Raw genomic sequence first — 15,801 nt, 5'->3', positions numbered from 1 at the left:
ATTGGGTATTCATCCTACTTCCGGGTATCATACTTCCTGGAACTAATCTCTTGTGGTATCAGATCTAATTGTTTCACTTGCTTTTTGCAGCCATTTGTGCACAGCTTATGCAGGTGCCCCAAGTATGGGCTCCACAATCCATTTAGAGCTCAAGATAGGTTTGTTTTCTTAGTAAATTAATGAAATTTGGAATAAGTTTTATAACTACTGCATAATAACATGGTTATTTCATGCTACTTGAAGTTCAGTACATATATTCAGTCACATGTTTGTAACAATATTTTTTTATCACCTCTACAACCTTGCAAATTCAGAAAAATATTGTAACTTATTCTTTCAAAAGATATTCTCTTCCATCTATCTTAAATTTTCTGTTTACCAGTGGAATTTGTTAGTTGTTTTACATTTAAACAAGTTTAGTCTGTTTGTTTCATAGATCATCTTGATCCATAAACCACAGGGTTTGATCTTTTTATGATTTTTAATACTTTGTTTCGCTTGAGGGACTAAAATTTGTCACTGTATCATAAGATTTTTTTATGTTTTTTATGTAGCCATCCAGGTTAATTTGACTGAATATGATAAAATTTTGTAAAATCCCATGGTGCCTTTGTCATAGTCTAATATGATAGGCCTACTTTCCTAGTGATTGGGATAAAATGAAATTTATACAAAGTTGTTCAAAATTCTTAGGCCTACTTGCCCAGTGATTGGGATAAAATGAAATTTATACAAAGTTGTCCAAAATTCTTACAGGTAGTAGAACCATCTGATCGTATATAGGAAGACCATTAATCATTTGTATCCAGTACAAAGCTAATTTGGGCATCACAACCTTCTGCACTCAATGGCTTGATGCCTTGGTCAAGGCCCACCATGCATGTTCTAAAATTGACCTATGGGGTTCAAGAAAGCCCCCATCTTGACCCATATTAGTTCAGACTTCAGATCAAGTGGTTCACAAGGTTACCTTATAATGGATGTTGGATTTTGTTAGTATATGAGGTTTGATGGATCTAATACTAATATCTTGGGCAAAAGAATTTTGGGAAATATGGTTTTAAGTTTACTAGCATCTGGCCTTATATACCAACACAATCCACCATCCATTCCTTTTGTGGAACTATTTGTCACAGCCTTCTTGTTTTTGAGTTGTATTCTATAGCTACCCTATATGATGATGTGTACTTGACAAATTTTTAGCCTATCATTAAATGTTTATATACTCTTCTGGGTTGAATAATCTGAATGTTGTGCTTTGTACTTAAAATACATTTACAAGAATCCTGCTTGCTTTTTGAACTTTTTTTCATTGGAAGTACTTTACTTAAAAGTTGCATGTCTGCTTCTTTTGAATTATTGAGACAGAAAAAGAAAAAAGATCTATTTGTCTAGTTTCATCTGATTTTCTTGTTCGCTTTAAGCATGGTCACTTCTTTCTTTCCTTTTTTTTTCCTTTCTTTACTTGCTGATTTTTGTTCTAATTTCGTCTAGATACTTGCTATATGGTGATGTATCTGCAAAAGCTGCACAGATGCTCGCTCAACCTCAGGTACATTCTTTTTGAATATAAATGATAATTTTTTTCGGTAGTTTTATTTTTTAAATATGTGTGATGGTCAGTGGACATTCAGGATGAAGCTTTGGATAGTTAAGTCATATATTTATATGCTTGATTCTTGTGTATAATATTAGGTTTCAGAATTTTTTGCAAGGCTTATCCAAAGAGTATCACCGAAGAGTTATAACCAAGCTCTTGGTGAAGTCAATGTAACCCAAAAATTTTTGGAGAATTTTTCTGGAGACCAGGTACAAACAGAAGGTTTAGACTTTTTTAAAATCTGCTGTTCTGTTTGGATCATCTGCTCATAGTTTTTTTTCCTTTCAAATAGGATGCAGTCTGCAATCATTAACTGCCATCAGTTTTAATCATTTCTTTCTGATATGACAGGTGCGGTTCCTAGCTCGATCATTTGCAGTACCAGGCAACCACCTTGGGCAGCAGAGCCATGGCTATCGATGGCCATATGGTCCTGTAAGGCTTCTCTATTTCTCCTGTTTGAGTTAGCAGGTCTCCTTTGTATGGGACTCATAAGAAGGCTATCCTGTATTGCTTTACAATTTTGGAAAAAAAAGCATTGTTAGTTATAAAGCTCAGACACGTGTTCTTGTGTCCCTCTCAGATATCAATGCTTGTCAGAAGCTTCTTAAGTTGGACACTTCAAAGTTCAAAACACATGAGAACTAGTGAATTATCTATATTCCTCTGTCATTACATGATATTAATGCCAGAACCATGCGATCTATATAAGGCTTCTAGACATGTCGATCTTAAACAATGTATATATTTCAGATGTTCAGCTTATTCTGACTCTTAATATTTTAATCTTTTAAATGTAAATTTGTGGGACTTTGTGAGTGATTGTTATTTCTACTTATAAGGTACATATGAGGGTCATAATTATTTTCATATATCAAATGTTAAAAATAAATATAGATCTATGACAATTTGCTACAGCCACATCGATCCTGTCATGTCCATGTCTGTACTTTATAGATGGTCAGTGACAGGAGCATGAGTTGGAATTGTTGGAAATTTTAGGACTTGGGAAAATTATGGACAAGGAGCATAAGAATGGCTTACGCTGTGAGTTCTCATTTTTTGCAAAACTTGTATTGGTGATTTAAGCTACAGTTTTAAGGATCCATTGCAAGAGTACTATTTTCATCTTGCTAATGTTTATCAAATGTTCTATCTTTGGTGTCTTGGTGAGGCCCAAAATTTGAGTCCTGATTGCCCTGACATTGCCTTATATTTGGCATCATAAAGTGAGAGGATATTATGACTGTATCATTTAATTGAACGACACATAACTTCCATTAGAGATTTCATTAAGTGATTTGTTTGGCTGAAAGTCTTCAAGAGCTTATCAACCTGATCAAATCCAGGAACCTTAAAAACAGTAATTCTAATCATCCAAGCATATCTGTTAAGCTAAATAAATCATGTCAAGATTCAACTAAATGTCGTTGAAGCCTGTCAATTTTAAGAAATCCCAACAGTAATTTAAAACTCGGTAGTGCCTTATGTTTGATATCCCTCTACTGATTCTCTAATATACATCCACTATGATTTTTGTTCTTCCAAATACAGTTATCTATGCAATATTGTTGCCTTCTTCTAAAAGTCTTAAAGTGAGAACTTTATTTTGCATATCCATGTGTTGTTCCTGATTAAGTAATAGGGTATTTGTAGTCCATGGCACTATTGTCAAATCCCGAAAGCCTATTGTTAGCAAACATTCTTGTTTTCTATAAAACCCTGTTTCAGATAGGAAAACTATGTGGTTTATGGAATCAGATTTAGAGCTGCATCTCTAGATGTTGGTCCACATGAACCTCACAATTTTCCATGAATGAATACTTCTTTTAATTAATGACCTACTGTTGCCTGATCTACAAACAACAACAAATGCATCCTTTTAGGACACCTTCATATGAAAATACATACTTCCAGTGGTTTATGAAATTAGGGTGTTGCTTGTGAAGGTATTTGACTATGAAAAACTATGAAAATTCTCTAAATTTTGTCGGTCTATACTGTTATCTGCTATACGACTGCATTATTGTCACAGTTCTTTTTTACCTATGTACATATTAACTTATTTCTGGTTTTAGTCCTCATTTTAGTTCATGTGATTTTCTTCTTGCGAAGAAGTATTTCAAAGGCGAAAAATATATCAGAAGGTGATAATGGTCAATGATAATACATCTGATGCATTGTGACTATCTCTCTGCTTTGGAACTAATTTAATTGAATAATCTAATTCTTTAAATTGTTGAAATTTATACTGGAAACCTCTAGTGCCTTGGAATCTCTGTGGTTTCAATCTTGCATGCTACATCCATATTATAAGAAGTATTCATTAAAAGAGATTTCTGTTACTAAAGAAATGAACAATCGAAGTTCTGTTTAGGAGGTTATCTGAGATGTGTAGTACAATAATTATCATTCCCTTCATGCAATAATGTAAATGCATGTGTGTTCATCGAGGAAAAGTATAAGTTAAATGCCTATCCGCATGCATTAAGTTATAATACATAGAGATGGTTATCGTTTTACTGGTATGCATGTCGCATGCTTTTTTACTGTAAAGACAAAATACATGCTAGTGCCTGTGTGGTTAAACCTGTATTAACCTTTTTGAATTTTACACTAAATATTGTGATTATTTATTCGTCTGTTTAATTCACATATTGTTACAGAAAAGAAATCTAGAAATTTTTATTTTTGAATTTCAACAGGTTGCTATAATTACGCCTTTCAATTTCCCATTGGAGATTCCCGTATTGCAACTAATGGGTGCACTATACATGGGCAATAAACCAATTATTAAAGTTGATAGCAAGGTAATGTTAATAAAATTTCTTTGTTTGAACAGATGCCTCTTTGAATTTCTCAGCTGCTACAACATCAATATTTCTAGGACTTAGTTGTATTGAAAATCTCAAATACTTGTTTGACCATTATGTACTAACCAGTATTTACCAATTCAATCAATGACTAGTACCAGACTATATAGATTATTTTTTCTGGTGATAGCGTATGTTACAAATCAGCATATTGCCTAGTATCCTAGTACCATATCAGCCCAACTGATCACCAAAACCAATATTGAATTGAAATTTAAATCCTTAGTTGGAACAATCCAATAATATATGTCAGTGGCTAAGTATTTAGCCTAGTATACTAGTCAAGGTCCACGCACAAAGAAACACACTCAATCCCCATGGCCTATACCAGTAGTCCATGTTAGACATGTGGGAAGGATAACATGATAGTGGCTGCTCCACTTTATGTTGTGCTTCACAGGTAGCACATTTATTCTGGCTCATTAGTGGACACATTTGTGGTCCTAGGTTTGGCTCTGTTCCAAGTGTCAGAATTCAATGTATCGACTGATGTAGTAACTTATTCTTAAACTGATCTTATCCATGTGATTTGCTGAGTTATCAGGATTCAGTCTATCTATATATTCTGTAGATACCAACAATTCAACATCACCTGGTGATGTGGGAGATTGGGTTGTCATATCAACTCAGTAAGTTCTTTCTCGAAAAAAGCTTGCCTATGGTGTCAAGCTCAGCTCACTTTCCTTTTGCTCCAATTTGGGAAATGGATTGCATGTGGATTTAGATAACACACAATTTAGTTGAGGCAGTAAGATCCATAATAATGATCATTCAACTGATGTATGACATATTTCAAATTTTATTTGGAGTATCATTAAACTGAACTATATTTGGCACATTATGCCATGTCTCAGCCAAAGCCATGTTGCTTTATTCTTGGAATCAAATTAAATTTTTGTCTTTTTTTTTTCAACATAATGTCATTGGCTTGACAGGCTGAATGGTTCCATGATTCCATCTTTCTTCTTAATTTTTTTGAATGGTTGGTTTCCTTGTTGGTAAGTTGCAGTCACAGTTTTTAGTGGTAGCTTGGACAAATTTGAGATCTGTTACCTCCAGCATCAAGATGTCATTATTGCCTGTTTTATCATGTCTTGCTGATGCTAATGTTTTCCTTTGCTTTTAATTTGACTATTCTGACCATTTGTATTTTGCACAACTGATGGGAAATTTTGGTTGCTACAGGTGAGCATTGTGATGGAGCAAATGCTTCGATTGCTTCATGATTGTGGGTTACCTAGAGAGGATGTTGACTTCATCAACTCTGATGGTAAAACAATGAATAAACTTTTGCGAGAGGTTTGCGTTTTCCTAACTTTTACTGTAATGAATAAATTTTTATAGTTCATTGTAATGCTAAACACACCTGAACTTTTACTGTTTGTCTGAGTTCCCATTTTGTCAAATTGTTAAATTAGCTTTCAGATATTTGATCTAAATTTTAGTTGAATACTACCAGAAATATAATGAATGGGGAGTCCGCTTGCTGACTGTTAAAACATTTTGAATTTTCTATAATTATATTTACAAGCTTGTTGGTATTTCTCCTGTTCTAATTGGAATGTTTTATATCTTTGTGCTTTGTACAACCAGGCAAAGCCACAAATGACACTTTTTACTGGGAGTTCACGAGTAGCTGAAAGTTTAGCTGTGGACTTGAAAGGCCGCATTAAATTGGAAGATGCAGGTTATGATTGGAAAATCCTTGGTCCAGATGTTCAAGAGGTTTGTTAGTTTATAGCTAAAGCCACCTTTCATATGCATGTCACTTGCATATGTAAAGCCACTTATCGGCTGTTTATCATTCTGGCAGGTTGATTATGTTGCATGGGTATGCGATCAAGATGCTTATGCTTGTAGTGGCCAAAAGTGCTCTGCTCAGTCAATTCTATTCATTCATGAGGTGCCATTTGTCATCTTAACTTTAATGCAAGGATTGCTGTTATGATTGTCATGTAATGGGATATGTTGAAACTTGATACAACTGCTAGAAAGCTATCAATACAAGCCATGTCAACCTGTTGGAGGTGCCAACATATGACTGTCAATTTCTGGTCTATGATTGCCTGCATAAGGCATACAGGTGAACCCAACACAATTTTGTGCCATGCTAAAAAGGCATCAAGATTCTTGTGCCATGTAACTGTAGCATTTTCTTAATGACAAGAAGGTTAATCGAGACATTAACAAATCACTTCATTATATTATTAAATAAAAACTAATATGCTGCTTCAGTAAATTGCAAATTTTCTCTAGTCTATACTTCTTAACTTTGTGAAATTTATGATATACCATAGCTTGCTTGCATAAAAAAAATTAGATTGACATGCTATAGTTTAAATCAAAGACTCTTGTTTTGCCTATATCTCACAAGTTGGAAAATTTTCCATTTTCGTTTGCAGAATTGGGCTTCCAGTGAGCTACTGTCTAAAATGCAACTTCTTGCTGGGCGACGAAAGCTGCAGGATTTAACTATTGGCCCTGTTCTTACTGTAAGTGTGCTAGTTTGATATTCATAGCAGATAAATTGTCTTTCAACTTGACATTAATTAGCAAATGCAGCACAACGTTGAATCTGGAATAGACCTTTATCAACAATATTTGAGTTCATTCGTAATAAGTTTCTTCCTTAATTAAACTTTTTGGGATTTGCAGTTCCTTAACATGGTGTATAATTTTTTTTAGCCAGAAAATAAGTCAAGCTATTTTTAATTCACATGCCTTCTAAAATATCAAAATTTTGTTTCTCAATTGGAATTAATTTTGTGTCCTATGGTTTATGATAATTAGTTATTGACTCTACTAGCTCTTTCTCCAATACAAACCTAAAGGAAATAACTCATCCCGTACTTTGTGTTTATATTTGTGTAAGATTTACTATAAATTTTTAGTTTTCTTCGCTTGAATGTAGGTTGCTATTCAAGATAAGAGACAAATGGTACTTGCAGTAAGTGGATTAAGATATTCGGTGCAGGCAGGAGCACTCCGCTAAGGGTTAAGATTATGTGGCATAAAAATATTCTGGATATTTTAGGTAAAGGTGGATTAGAGACGTTGTAGATATAACTATTGAATATCTCAGTGAAAATTAGTGTAAGCAATTTAATACGGAAGCTATCAGAGGTTGCTAGGAGAACAACAGCCAAGAAGCTTGTAAGCAAGGGCGTTAGTAACAACTATGAATCGATATTTATGTGCATTAGCGAGTTAGTTAAGTGAGTCAAGAGTCGTCTGGTTATGCCACTACATAAGTTGTGTACTCAAGGCTCTCATACCTAGCGAAAGCCATTGCTTGTTCTATAATTGAATAATTGATTATGTTCTAAGATAGCATCTCCTTAATCTGCAGTAGAAGAAGCAAAGCAGTCATTTTACTACACATTCTACTATATATATGAGGTGGATAGCTTAACTCTCCTCTTTAGCGCTGTTCCTACGTACAAATATTATCATGATCACCAATACCTATGCTATCTGCAAAAAATCATTGAGGTTTCAGCAAGACAAGTGTCCTAGAGTACAAGAAGATAAGCTTTGGTTCAAGCAAGACAAGCTTTTTCTTGTTCCAAAACAACATAATTGAATATATTTCAAAACAATTAAATTGAATTTTTTTATATTTGTCGGGTGCATATGATTTTGATATGTATATATACTGAGTCTGTTGGGTCAAAATATCTTCTATCTTTTATTTGCTTTATCATGAGATATTAAATTCTAAGGAATTGTCTTGTTCACACAGGTCACAACAGAAAGCATGCTGGAACATATCCAGAAGTTGCTTAAGATTCCAGGATCTGAACTACTTTTTGGTGGTGAAGAGTTGGAGAATCATTCTATTCCAAAAATTTATGGTGCACTGAAACCAACAGCTGTTTTTGTTCCTTTAGCAGAAATACTTAAACCTGATAACTTTGAGCTTGTTACAAAAGAAATTTTTGGCCCCTTCCAGGTAAATGTTAAAGTTAAAAGAGTGTACCTTTAATTTTACTCCAGGGTAAAATTTCTCAATTGTGATTTAGAATAATGGATATTAAAGCATGGTTGTGCTTCATTGTTTTATTTTTATCATGAACATTATTACTTGTGGTGAAGTTTTCTGTTTCCACCTTATTCCATAACTCAAGCCTTTTAAAGCTTTATATCTGCATTAGGTTTTGCTTTCAGATAAGTTCCTCTCTGACCTGAAATTTTCATGGCTAGACAATGGGCACCATCTTCTCTAGTTACAACGGGCTTAAGAATTTTCTCAGTTTGTTTGTGAAATATTTGACTAGTGGTCTAAAACTGACCATGCATTTGAGGTAAAATGGTCTAGATAATAATGATGGCCATGGTGATGAGTCCACTGTAGTTATTTTTTTCATGCATCTAGTAAAGTTCTCACTACATGACTTTTGTGGGCAAGAACTCTTAGCACACATTGAAAATCCATCTTTTCTTTTTTGGCTTTCAATCAAGAGATTCTACAAAAGTCTCATCATTTAATTGCAACTGCTCCCTCACATAAGTCGCTATTCTTATCTCTGAGTTACCACCAATATAGATAAATCAAGGGAGAAAGGGAATGGTTGATGAGTCTAAAGCATGTCCAATTTGGAGCTCATTATTGTTCTTTCACTTGCTGATTGAACAGCTGAAATATGGATTCAGGAAAAAATATGCTTTATATTTTTTCTCCTGTACTTCCATTTTAAATAAGAGAAATTCATTTTGCATCTGTAAATATTTTATTTGGAGTTGTTTTTATTGGAACCACAGCTACAATTAAAACTCACTGATGACTCTTCTCACCCAGATTATCACTTACTACAAGCATGATCAGCTCACTGAGGTGTTGAATGTTTGTGAGAGGATGCATGCACATTTAACAGCTGCTGTGGTCTCAAATGATCCATTGTTCCTGCAGGTAAGATTTGCAACTGTCTGAAACTGTTGTGGGCTATATTTTCTTATATGTTCAAGTACTGATATAAATATCCACAAACCTAGTCACTTTTTATGGAATATGTGTTTGATCAATTTGATTTGGATTTTATTCATGTCTTCTGATTGACTTCTTACCGAGTAAAGCTTTGACAGATTGTAGCATGATTAAAGGAGCTTGTAAATGATGCCATTTTCTTTTGGAGAATAAGTTATACAATCTTAGGGCACAGGATTCAATAAGTATTATTATGATCCACCTAGACTACTAGGTCCCTAAAGGTCTCACATTTTGTTAAGGAAGGCTATCGCTGCAAAGCAAATTTGCTAAGTTGAAGTAAATGTTTTCAACCTTTTAATAATTATGGCTGTTAGTTATCCCAATCCTTAGAAGAAGCCAGATTCTATCACTTCAGCAATGCCTTTGGATTTTCTTTCCCTTTATGTTTCATTGACAGAGCTTCCCTTTAGCACTTGAGCTCCTGTCCATCACTGCATTTGCTTGGTATGCTGAACCACATCAGTCCCTGTTCATTTATTTATTTGGAAAATTAAAAGTTTAAAACTGCAACTTATATGGTAGTTCATAACTGTAGTTTTTTATTTTATTTCATTTTTTTTTCCCCACAATGCTATGTTTTGGATGTTGTGTAAGTTGGAACTGTTCATCATCACATAATCAGAAATTTTGATGAGAGATCTAGTTGAGTGGACAAAGGTTCTTAATCTTTTTACGTCGTAATACCAAAGTAATGTGTTGTAACTTTTGGTATTTGATGTACCCCCTTTTGCATCCATGCAGGAAGTGCTTGGGAAGTCGGTGAATGGGACGACATATGCTGGAATCAGGGCAAGGACCACTGGAGCTCCACAGAACCACTGGTGATTGGAAATTAGTAGCATCAAATTTACTTCATTTTAGGCTGTGAAACTCACAGTATCATAATGGCAATGGTTTAACATTGTAGGTTTGGCCCAGCTGGCGATCCCAGAGGTGCAGGAATTGGCACCCCAGAAGCAATCAAACTTGTTTGGTCTTGCCACAGAGAGATTATACACGATATCGGGCCCTTGCCACAGAATTGGGAAGTCCCACCACCTTCATAAAGTAGCTGATTGAAAAATTGATCCATAAAAACAGAGTTAGCCGGGGCAGATATAAAACTGAGAAGAATGTACTTTTTATGACTGAAGAGAAAGAAAGGAGTCCTCTCATGATCCATATCAAGCATTCCTCTCATAGGTTTTGTTTATGGACCAGGATTTGCACGAGGGTAATACAACGTGAAGGCAGTGGGTCTGAGATGGTTGGCGTGCTCTCATCTTGCAGTTTATGTTATAACATGTATGCATTGTAGAAACTTACGTTATGGCGCTTAGTTCTTGCTAATTATAACCTCTTGAGCTCTTTGGTCATTAATTTGATTGATTTGTATTATCCATATAGTTATTTTATGTCTGATACTTCGGCCCATTGCTCTGAGATCAGAACACAAGAAACAGTCTCTTAAACAGATACTAACAACAGGAATTTGTAAAGGCGGAGGGAGAAGCATTGATTGCAGGCAGGCCTACAGGAAGGGCATGCGATTGGCCCAACAATTCGATCATTTAGATTGATTAAATCTCATAAATATGCTATCTTGATCTTACCAGTGATGTATATCGATAGTTGATGACATCATTAACCTAGAGAGTTTCTTCTACACAAGCTGGCCAATCTTTGCCGCAGTAGGGAGAGGAAGGAGGTTGTTTCATGGGATGTTTCTACCAATGATAAACACAGTTCTTCAAATTTTGTTTCGCAAATTCTGCAATACGCTTGAGTAATTCAAAGTTTTCTTAAAAAAAAAGCGACAGGAATTTCAAACATGGAAGGTGGATTAAGATGATAAGCATGTATTATCACCATTGCAGCAGCTTAGGAGCATCTGAACCATGGCATGCAAATCAGACATTGGAAAAAGAATGTTGTCGGTACAAATATTACTGCAAATCCTGCTGAAGTATGATCCTTTTATTTTTCTTTGAGAAGTATGATCTGTTGAGGTTGCAACTCGGTGCTACCATATATGATTTTTTATTATAGGTTGAAAACTAGAGATTTAATTGGTAATTATCTTGATACACAATAGCAAAATACCATAGTGTCACAACGCAAACTTGGTTGATGGATTTAGGGACAATAGGAGATAAGAGAAGATCTCTAATATTTAATCTCTCATTGATTGATTCACGTGACTAAAGGAAGATGAAAATTTTGTAATATCTCAATCATGTATTTACACATCTACTCTTATATGTGTATCCGTATATTCGCATATCCACACATTATGTGTTTTCTGTATATAGTAGGATAATTAATTAGAAAAGTCCCTCCCATCAAGGTCATCTCCTAAGGAATAATACTATAATTAAACTTTCTTTCTATTGACCAATAATCATAATCAAAATCTAATCATATCCATAATATATCTTACCTAATTAGATAAGATCACATACTCTAATATTCTCCCACTTACCCAAAGATACAAAAGGATTCAAAATAAAAAATAAATAAAATAAAATTTATTTAAGATTAATTTTACCCAACTAGATTTTGGATTTTGAAATTCATTTTTACATGCATGAATTACAAAAATAGACCAATAACTTTAATAAATATAATAATACTATATTCATTTTAACTAGTAACATGAGTCATAACAATTGTATATCATCAATGTCATACTTCCTTCTATGTACCATAACACTATTAGCACTTCCTAATATAGTTCAAAATGATTTCTATAATTTATCTTATTAAGACAATCTTGTCATCACTTTCCATCATAATATGTACATATATAAATATGAACATAATAGTAGAAATAAATAATTTTAAATATGCATGTAAGAATATTAATTATTATGTCCACTCAAACATATATCACCATATCTTTTATGAGTTGCTCACAAACCTAATCATAAGAATATGTTCTTTCAAACATTCTAGGTCATAAGTCAACAATCAATATAGTAAAACTCAAGCTATTAATTGACATTAGTTATTTTTAGACTCTTTTCTCTAACCATCAAATACTTTATACCATAATACATAGAACTGCAATAGTACATATCATTCTTAGAGAATAAAACTATTGTGATATGTCATAAAGTATCTTCCACAACTTGACAATTGAGTCTAACCACATCTAAGTACTAAGATAAAATTTCGTAGTCATAAAGATTGATCAATGGCCTCAAAGCATGTCCAAAATTAACTTCTATTGTTAATAATATAATAGTATATTACTTTATTTTTTTTCTTATAAATTGTCTCTCTAACTAATATAGATATAAACCATAAAATGAACTTTCTATTATTGAGACAATTTGCAAAATCAGCACATGAAAATATCATAATTTCAAGCTGATATAATTTCATATATATGAGCATATAATCATTCATCCCTTCTAGGTAATTATTATTTTCTTTGTAGTCTCTTAGTATTTTTCATTCTTAGGTAACTCTAATATCTATCCAGTATTTCAATTATAAAACTAATATCTGATTTGGCATAGGTTTTAAATATATAATAGAATTTTAACTATGTATACATAAGGAATATTTTTCTTTATCTAATTCTTTTTGAAGTCATTTTAAAGAATATTTATTTTGATTAAAATTTTTTCTTTTATCATTTACAAAGTTGTATACTAAATCTCTTCAAGATTCAGTCAATATATTCTTTATGAGATAGTCCTAGTAACCCTTGAGATCTATTCCTAAATATTTTAATGCTAATAACATAAAATATCTTACTCATATCAAACATCTTAAAATTTTTAGTGAGAAATTTCTTGGTTTAGTATAATAAATTAATATTACTATTGATAAGCAAACTATAATCGATATTTAAGGCAATATAATAAACTTACTCCTACTAATCTTCAAATATAAATATTAATCAATAGTAATTTTCTTAAATCTAAAGAAAGTAATGATATTAAAAAACTTTATATATCATTATTTAGAGGCTATTTAAGGTCATAAATGGATTTTCTAAATTTATATACCAAATTATATATTACTTTATGTTCTTTATGAATCATTTATGTTAACAAATATAAATCTAGATCCCCAATTAGAAAATTTGTTTTCACATCCTGTAACTCAAAATCATAATGAGTCATTAATATTATAATGATTCTTAATGAACTCATTTAAAAAACTTGAGAAGATATTTTTCGATGCATTCTTTATGGGTAAAATAATTTATCATAAATCTGATTGTTATATTGTTCAATATTATTCTTTGAGTTATGTTTATATAATAAACTCTTTTATAGTTATTGGGCAATTCGATAAGTTCTCAAACACTATTCTGGTTATTGATTCCAATTCTTCTTTTATTGTATCGTATCATTTTTTAGAATCACTACTTTTAATAACTTATGAAAACAATAAGGGATCTTTTTGATTCCTATATCATAATATGATTTTTGTATATGTACCATATAATAATAAGAAATAATAGGTCTCCTTTCCTTTTGAGATATTCTCAAAACTATCGATTGCGATTGTTCTACAAAATCATTAGTCGTGATATTAATATTATGTGGGAGTTCACTAATGCTATTTTATTGTTCACTTTTATCAAATCATTTACTAATGTAATAATAATCTCTCAAATGATAAAAGAGTATCAACCTATATCTTCTGAATATCGGGATTAAATTTTAAGATTTTCACTCACACTAATTCACTATTTCTTAGAAATCTTGTATTACTAAATTCAATTATCCATATACAATGATTAGGGTAATAAACCCTTTAAATTTTATAGATAAATAATAAAATATCCAAAAATAATCCTTGAATCTAATTTCTTTTCATATGAATTGAAGATCGTATAATCCTATATATATGTAAATATTTTAAATTGAAATTTCAATCAATCCATAACTTAAAAAAGGTTGATGGAATTAACTTACTAGAAACCTTATTCAATATATACATAATCATTCTTATAGCTTCTCCTCATAATGATTCAAGTATAGAATAATAACCTATTTTACTTCTAACCATATTTATAAGAGTACGATTTTACATTTTAGCAATCTTATTCTGTTGTGGCATATCTAGTAAATCATACTAAGTAAAAAATATCATACTTTTTCATAATCTTATAAAAGAACTAGAATTATGATTATGTTCATTATAGCTATCATAAAATCTATCATCCTTATAAGATCTAATAATTTTGACTTTTTTTATCTAATTATTTTTTTACTTCATTTATATACATCTAAAGGTGTCAACAACTTGAGAATGACTTAGATTTATATAGTCATATCTCAACAGGTTATCTATAAATATAATAAAATGTTCCTCTTTATTAAAACAGAAATATGGATGACCTATAAATATAAGCATATATAATCTCAAAGAGTTTATAAAACTATATTTCATTCCAATATTTAATTACAAGATTATTATAAAATCAAGATTTATACTATTAACTTTTATTGAATTCACTATTATATAGAATTCAAATATTAACTTTTATTGAATCATACTAAGTTTATGACCACCAAAAGAGGAATAATATTTTGATAATTCTAGGTAAAGAATCTAAATTTCTAGAATTTTAAGAACATAGCATATATCCTAGAGATCCATCAAATAAATTACCCTAGAGATCCATCAAATACCAACTACTATCGATTTTGCTTTAAGATGATTCATTATAACAATAAATAATTTATTCTCTTTTGGTTTTTATATTAAAATAAATCTTTATTATTTGTAACATATATTAAAATGTCAGAATTAATCCATTAAGTATGGATTTTTGTAATGTTTGATTTGAAATATATAAAGTTGAGACTTATAACTTTCCCTTTCAAACCAAACTCTATAGTTTTTCTTCACATGACCATTCCTGTGATAGAAGTAGTATTTTACTGTAAATTTTATTTTATGAGTTTATATAATATTTATAAACTCATATGATTTACATTTCAACTTTTTTTTTTGTTACTCCTTGAGTAACACCCAAAATATTATGACTATTTCCTATTTTAATCTTAATTTTTATTTAAACAAATACTAGTCGACTCATTTAAGTCACTTATCATTAATTTTATTATAGTAAATTTTAAATGGGCTAAACTAAGAAGAAAAAAAAGGAATAAATTGTATGAGAAAGAACTCAACTACTTTCATACTTAATGGTCTTGAGTTAACAACTTTGTCAATCATAGAGGATATAATCATGAACTTCAAATATTATCATTCTAAATTTTAATTAAATCTTTCATTAAGGTGTTAGCTAATGACTTATTAGTAAGTTTAAATTGATTTTAAAAATATTTCAGTGCACTAATTATAGACTATAATGAAGTCTAAATATTATT

The 15,801-nt window shown here is 31.6% G+C and overlaps 1 protein-coding gene across 2 annotated transcripts in view; it reads left to right on the top strand.

Annotated features, from left to right (window-relative positions):
• Positions 1-10,841, top strand: part of LOC135599174 (probable aldehyde dehydrogenase) — a 12,634-nt gene extending 1,793 nt beyond the window's left edge. For both annotated transcript variants that reach the window (XM_065094000.1, XM_065093999.1), the window contains exons 4-16: positions 91-158; positions 1,495-1,552; positions 1,696-1,809; positions 1,952-2,035; positions 4,306-4,410; positions 5,659-5,772; positions 6,067-6,198; positions 6,287-6,376; positions 6,876-6,965; positions 8,216-8,425; positions 9,272-9,382; positions 10,202-10,281; positions 10,368-10,841. In XM_065094000.1, coding sequence (XP_064950072.1) covers positions 91-158; positions 1,495-1,552; positions 1,696-1,809; positions 1,952-2,035; positions 4,306-4,410; positions 5,659-5,772; positions 6,067-6,198; positions 6,287-6,376; positions 6,876-6,965; positions 8,216-8,425; positions 9,272-9,382; positions 10,202-10,281; positions 10,368-10,506 — 1,395 coding nt within the window. In that variant the 3' untranslated portion in view covers positions 10,507-10,841. The remainder of the gene's footprint in view (positions 1-90; positions 159-1,494; positions 1,553-1,695; positions 1,810-1,951; positions 2,036-4,305; positions 4,411-5,658; positions 5,773-6,066; positions 6,199-6,286; positions 6,377-6,875; positions 6,966-8,215; positions 8,426-9,271; positions 9,383-10,201; positions 10,282-10,367) is intronic.
• Positions 10,842-15,801: the final 4,960 nt, after the last annotated feature.

This window comes from Musa acuminata, chromosome BXJ2-1, assembly GCF_036884655.1.
Source record: "Musa acuminata AAA Group cultivar baxijiao chromosome BXJ2-1, Cavendish_Baxijiao_AAA, whole genome shotgun sequence".
NCBI classification, from domain to species: domain Eukaryota; kingdom Viridiplantae; phylum Streptophyta; class Magnoliopsida; order Zingiberales; family Musaceae; genus Musa; species Musa acuminata.
This window is presented reverse-complemented; position numbering and strand designations above follow the sequence as displayed.